Consider the following 6,466-nt stretch of genomic DNA (forward strand, 5'->3'; position numbering starts at 1 on the left):
CTATGGACAGGCCTTCCCTTAACACTTTAAACCCCTAAATGACCATTTCCCATTCCCTTAACAACAATTTACTCACCATTATTACTGGTACTCACCATTGAATAAGACACTTAGTGAGCCTGATATTTATAAACATAGTTATTTATTAACAATAATTATTTTTTTGGTCATTTTTTTGCAAAAATTATTAATTTGGTGATGATGTATGACGTCATCGGGCGGGAAAAACCGTGGTATAGAAAAAAAACCCCGCAAAGTATTTTTTAATTAATATTTTTTTAAAAACCGTGGTATGGGTTACTCGTGAAGTTCGAACCTGCGAAAATCGAGGGTACACTGTATATATAATACTGCATGTCTATTCTCTCCAATCTGTATTGTGTATTGGACAAAATAAACAAACAAACAAACAAACAAACAAATAAATAAATAATAGAAACAAAGCACTCACTCTCATTGCCAACACCTCAGCAAAGATTACTAAGACTGAGGGTTTTCACTTCACCTTGCAATAAATGGCTGAACAGATGGAGAAGCTAATAAACGGGGAATACAGTACAGTATTTGTAGCTCAGAGCTGAAATGAGGGGTCCTTGGTTATTTTCTTGCTGGCATTTCATTACCCAAACCAGGTAACATCACCAGGGCTGTGCAGCACAGCATTGACCGATGTTACCTTGTTTAGATAATAAAACTTTTAGAAGAAAGCCATCAAGTTCAGAGACCTCTCAAATGGGGAAGCTTCAAGAAGGACACAAAGCCTTCATCCTCAACGTTGCAGTGGCAGTAAGAGCTGGCTGGGTTGAATATTTATTTATTTATTTATTTATTTATTCATTCATTCATTCATTCATTCATTTATTTATTTATTTATTTATTTATATGCCTCCCCTCTCCGTAGACTCGGGGCGGCTCACAACACAATAAAACAGTTCATAACAAATCTAATAATTTTAAATTTTAAAATATTTTTAAAAACCCATAATTAAGCAGACATACCTACAAACATACCATACATAAATTGTATAGGCCCGGGGGAGATATCTCAGTTCCCCCATGCCTGACGACAAAGGTGGGTTTTAAGGAGTTTACGAAAGGCAAGGGAGGGTGGGAGCAGTTCTAATCTCTGGGGGGAGCTGGTTCCAGAGAGTTGGGGCCGCCACAGAGAATGCTCTTCCCCTGGGGCCCGTCAAAGGACATTGTTTAGTTGACGGGACCCGGAGAAGGCCCACTCTGTGGGACCTAATCGGTCACTGGGATTCGTGCGGCAGAAGGCGATCACCTCGCTGTCAAGCTGAACTCTAACTCCACAATATCTGTTGTGTATGTACAGAAATGTATTGTCTTTCTTTAAAAAAATAATTTTTATTGGATATAAATATTAAAAATACCTTTGGAACATTGATTAGACTTACACACACATAACATAACATAAATACATATAAACAGACATACAGACAAAAGCAAAAAAAATTGGAAAAAGAAAAAAAGAAGGGAAAAAAATCAACTTCTAAATCACTTCTTTTTACAGTAAACTATGCTGTTGTCATGTTTCATACGGTTAAACTGTATTTCTTTTACAGTTTTTTACTTTCAATGTATTTCCTTATTGATCAGTATTTCATTATCTACATTTTATATAATACAATCAACATGCAAACATTAAGAGTTTTCGGAGAGGGGCGGCATATAAATCCAATAAATGAAATGAAATGAAATGAAATGAAATATTATTATTATTATTATCCATTCCCTAGTTCTTTATCTCTTATCAATATTTTTACACTCTACACATTTCTCCTGTTTCCTCTGCTCTCCTTGTTCCCTTTCTTTTCTCTATCCAGCTACAGAAATGTATTGTCACCCAACTCCTCAGCTTAGCAGCAGCTGCCCGTAGTGAGCCAGACAGCTTGGAAGGATGAATTTTCAGCCTTGGCTCCTGAGTCACCAGATGGGTACGGAAGAAAGCCACTCCTCCCTCCTCCCTCTGGCTCCACCCACTCCCAGGCACTTAGCAACAAGAAAACACACAAGGGATTTCGTTCAGAGCTGCAAAACAACTTTCAGGTAGGCTAGGCTCCCTGCATACTTTTTGTTGAGCTTCTTCCCGTTCCCACAATCCCCCCAGCAGAACCTCCCCTTCCATTTATTTACTTATTTTATTTATTCATTTGTCCAATACTCAAATACATAGGAAGAAAAATAGACATGTAGTAATATGTATAAGGGTAAAAGTGAACTTAGAGGAGAGGATATATGAAAGAAAGAAAATATATATGATAAGTGAGAGAAAGGAAAGACAATTGGACAGGGGACGAAAGGAACACCAGTGCACTTATGTACGCCCCTTACTGGCCTCTTAGGAACCTGGAGAGGTCAATCGTGGAGAGTCTAAGGGAGAAATGTTGGGGGTTAGGGGTTCACATAATTGAGTCCGGGAATGAGTTCCATGCTTCGATAACTCGATTGTTGAAATCATATTTTTTACAGTCAAGTTTGGAGCGGTTCGTATTAAGTTTGAATCTGTTGCGTGCTCGTGAGTTGTTGTGGTTGAAGCTGAAGTAGTCATTGACTGGTAGGACGTTGCAGCATATGATCTTGTGGGCAATACTCAAATCATGTTTTAGGCGCTGTAGTTCTAGGCTTTCTAGCCCAAGGATTGTTAGTCTATTTTCGTAGGATATTCTGTTTCGAGTGGAGGAATGAAGGGCTCTTCTGGTGAAATGTCTTTGGACATTTTCAAGGGTGTTGATGTCGGAGATGTGGTATGGGTTCCAGACAGATGAGTAGTAGTCTAGGATGGGTCTGGCAAAAGTTTTGTAGGCTCTGGTGAGTAGTGTGAGATTGCCAGAGCAGAAGCTTCGTAGGATCAGGTTAACAACTCTAGAAGCTTTTTTGGCGATATTGTTGCAGTGGGCTTTAGCACTTAGGTCATTCGATATTAGTATTCCAAGGTCTTTTACTGAGTGTGGGTTGGCAGTGAGAGATTGTTTATTCAGTTCGTATGTGCAGTTTGGATTCTTTTTGCCGATGTGGAGGGTAGAGCATTTGTTGGTTGATATTTGAAGTCACCTCCTTCACGCTAACTGCCTCCCTCGTAAACCACTGTATGAAGCCCTCTGCAATTTCATTCGTATCTTTGTCCATCTTGAGAATCCCTTTAGTTCTGCCTGGCCCAGATTTTCCACTGCTGAGCCTGAACCCCACAGAAATTAGGAAAGGATTTTTGCATGAGCTTGAGCCTTAGGTTGATCTAGCCCAGTGGTTCTCAACCTGGGGATCGGGACCCCTTTGGGGGTCGAATGACTATTTCATGAGGGTCGCCTGAGTTGGTCTTCTCCGGGTCCCGTCGACCAAACAATGTCGTTTGGCGGGTCCCAGGGGAAGAGCCTTCTCTGTGGTGGCCCCGACCCTCTGGAACCAGCTCCCCCCTGAGATTAGAACAGCCCCCCACCCTCCTTGCCTTTCACAAACTCCTTAAGACCCACCTCTGTTATCAGGCATGGGGGATTGAAGTATCTTCCACAGGCCTATACTGTTTATGTATGGTATGTTGTGTGAATGTTTTTAAATTATGGGTTTTTAGCTTTCTAATTATTGAATTTGTATTTTACACTGTTTTTCTGTTGCTGTTGTGAGCCGCCCTGAGTCTGCGGACAGGGGCGGCATACAAATTAAATAAATAAATAAATAAATAAATAAATAAATAAATAAATAAATAAATAAATAAATAAATAAATAAATAAATAAATAAATAAATAGACAGACAGACAGACAGACAGACAGACAAACAAACAAACAAACAAACAAACAAACAAACAAATAAATAAATAAAAGACAAATTTCCCCTGGTATTAGGAACTAAAGCTTCTATTCTGGCATCTTGGAACGTATTTTTACAATCCGACCAATCAGGCATTTACAGTGAAGGCATCCCTCTGACCTTCCTGCCAATCAGCTCAAAGCTCTGTTGAGAGAATTGGCGCTGGACTTATGGTTGGGGGTCACCACAACATGAGGAACTGTATTAAGGGGGTCGCGGCCTTAGAAAGCTTGAGAACCACTGATCTAGCCCAATGATGGTGAACCTATGGCAAGGGTGCCACAGGTGGCACGCAGAGCCGTATCTGCTGGCATGCGAGCTGTTACCTTAGCTCAGCTGAAATATGCATGTGTGTGCTGGCCAGTTGATTTTCAGCTCACCTGGAGGCTCTGGGAGGGGGCATTTTTGGCTTCCAGAAAGTCTCTGGGGGCGCAGAGTGATGCCAGGGGTGTGTGTGTGACCCTGGGGAATGTGCTTTTTTTGGCATAGGGAATAGGGTGGTTTTGCACCGAACAATAGCACACAGCACAGAGTAGGAGATACGAAGTGCAGATAACAAACCCTTAAGAAACACCATGGAAAAATATTTAACAGGGATGAAAAGAAAGGAGGAGAGAGACGGAGATAATGAGACAAATGCAAGTCTCCCAAAAGCTAAGATGAGGAAATATGATGAAGCATATGTAGCACTTGGCTTCACTGTGACTACGGTGGGAGACGAGGAAAGACCGGTATGTTTACTGTGTCTAAAAATGTTGGCAGCAAACAGCATGAAACCAAATATATTAAGGTGTCACTTAAACACATTACACGCCAATCCCGCTGATAAGCTGTTTTTTCAGCGAAAACGTGCTGAATATTGCAAACAATCATCCTGGCAGAGAGTTGGGGGCACACAAAATGTTTACTTCTTCCTGGGGGGGGGGGGAGGCATAACAGAAAATAATTGAGAGACACTGGACTATAGTATGACTGTGGCGTGAATGAGTAGGGTTATATGATTTTAAATTTGGGGTTTTAGATTGTTTTCAGTATTGGACTTTTGAATTGGTTTTTGTACTTTTATACGTTGTGAGACGCCCTGAGTCCTTGGAGAAGGGCGGCCTCTAAGTCCATTCATCCATCCATCCATCCATCCATCCATCCATCCATCCATCCATCCATCCATCCATCCATCCATCCATCCATCCAATCAATCAATCAATCAATCAATCAATCAATCAATCAATCAATCAATCAATCATGTCCATCTGCTTTCCAGCTCTCCAGTGATGGCTCCGAAGCCCCGAAAGAAAAAGAAAGCCCAGCCAGCCAGGTCCAAGCTGACAGCTTCAAGGGCCGATCTCAAGGACACGGTGGAACCCCTGCCAGACGATGCCTCGCTGCTGCCCGTACAACAGGAATATGAGAGCATCTGCCGAAACCTGGAGGATTTGAGGAGGAGGAGGGCGCAGCTGAGGGCGCAGTACGATTTCCTCCAGCAGGAGGCGCAAGACCTCCAGAATGAGAACCGGGAGTTTGCCGGCTACCTAGCCAAGCGAACCCAAAGGCGCCGCGGTGTGATGGTTTCCCTAAGCGAAGAGAACCAGGAGCTGCTGGGCCAAATCCAGAAGCAGCACCAAGAAGTGGTGGTCCGTTCCCAGGAGGAAGAGGCAGCCCTGCGGGAACAGCTGTTCCGGAAGGAAGCTGAGCTGGCCCGCCTCGGCTCTGAATTGGAGGGGCTGCGCGAGATCCAGGCTCTGAAACGAGAGCAGACGTCCCGCATTCGGGAGCTGGAGAAGGAGCTGGCGACTGCGCAGCAGCAGCACACGCAGCGCCTGGATGCGGCCAAGATACGAGCCTTGAAAGAGAAGATGTCCCAGGAACAGGTGGCAGGGCAGGAAGTGGAGGGCGTGGCTCAGCAGGTGCAAGAGTTGGCCTTGAGGTGCCTGCACGAGCACAGCCAGACGGTCTGCCAGGAGAATAAGGAGCTGAAGAAGGAGCTGCACCAGCTGGTCCAACGAGTGCAGAAGCTGCAGGAGCACAAGCACCGACTGCAGAAGCAAATGGCTCAGCTGTGGCGGGAGCACGACTGTTTGCAGGACTTGGCTCGTCTGCGTGGCCGGTTGAGTGGTAGAGGTTCCGGTCTTGCACTGCAGCAGGAGTGAAATGTTAGGAATAGCAATCGGGAGTGATATTTCATTGTAGGACCATATAAGGCAGTGACGGCAAACCTTTTCTTTCCCTCGGGTGCCAAAAGAGTGTGTGCATGTGATATCGTACATGCACGAGTGCCCGCACCCATAATTCAATACGGGGGAGGGAAAAACCAGCTTCCTCCACCACCCGGAGGCCCTCTGGAGCAGGGGTCCCCAAACTTGGCAATTTTAAGACCTGTGGACTTCAACTCCCAGAATTCTCCAGCCAGTTATGCTGGCTAGAGAATTCTGGGAGTTTAAGTCCACAAGTCTTAAAGTTGCCAAGTTTGAAGACCTCTGCTCTGGAGGTTGAAACGGGCCTGTTTTCCAACTTCTGGTGGGCCCAGTAGGCTCGTGTTTTGCCCTCCCCAGGCTCCAAAGGCTTCCCTGGAGCCAGGGGAGGGTAAAAATGCCCTCCTCCTGGAGGCTTTCTGGAGGCCAAAAATGCCCTCACAGAGCCTCTGTG

The 6,466-nt window shown here is 44.3% G+C and overlaps 1 protein-coding gene across 1 annotated transcript; it reads left to right on the forward strand.

Annotated features, from left to right (window-relative positions):
- Positions 1-2,024: 2,024 nt before the first annotated feature.
- On the forward strand, positions 2,025-6,064 carry CCDC121 (coiled-coil domain containing 121). Its single transcript, XM_070735010.1, has 2 exons — positions 2,025-2,067; positions 5,085-6,064. The coding sequence occupies exon 2, from the start codon at positions 5,095-5,097 to the stop codon at positions 5,968-5,970; it is 876 nt and encodes a 291-aa protein (XP_070591111.1). The 5' UTR covers positions 2,025-2,067; positions 5,085-5,094; the 3' UTR covers positions 5,971-6,064.
- The last annotated feature ends 402 nt before the right edge of the window (positions 6,065-6,466 follow it).

This window comes from Erythrolamprus reginae, chromosome 1 (assembly GCF_031021105.1).
Source record: "Erythrolamprus reginae isolate rEryReg1 chromosome 1, rEryReg1.hap1, whole genome shotgun sequence".
Lineage (NCBI taxonomy): Eukaryota > Metazoa > Chordata > Lepidosauria > Squamata > Dipsadidae > Erythrolamprus > Erythrolamprus reginae.

Excerpts from the sequence above, each read along its gene's own strand:
- CCDC121 (XM_070735010.1), top strand. The coding sequence starts at position 5,095 with ATGGCTCCGAAGCCCCGAAAGAAAAAGAAAGCCCAGCCAGCCAGGTCC.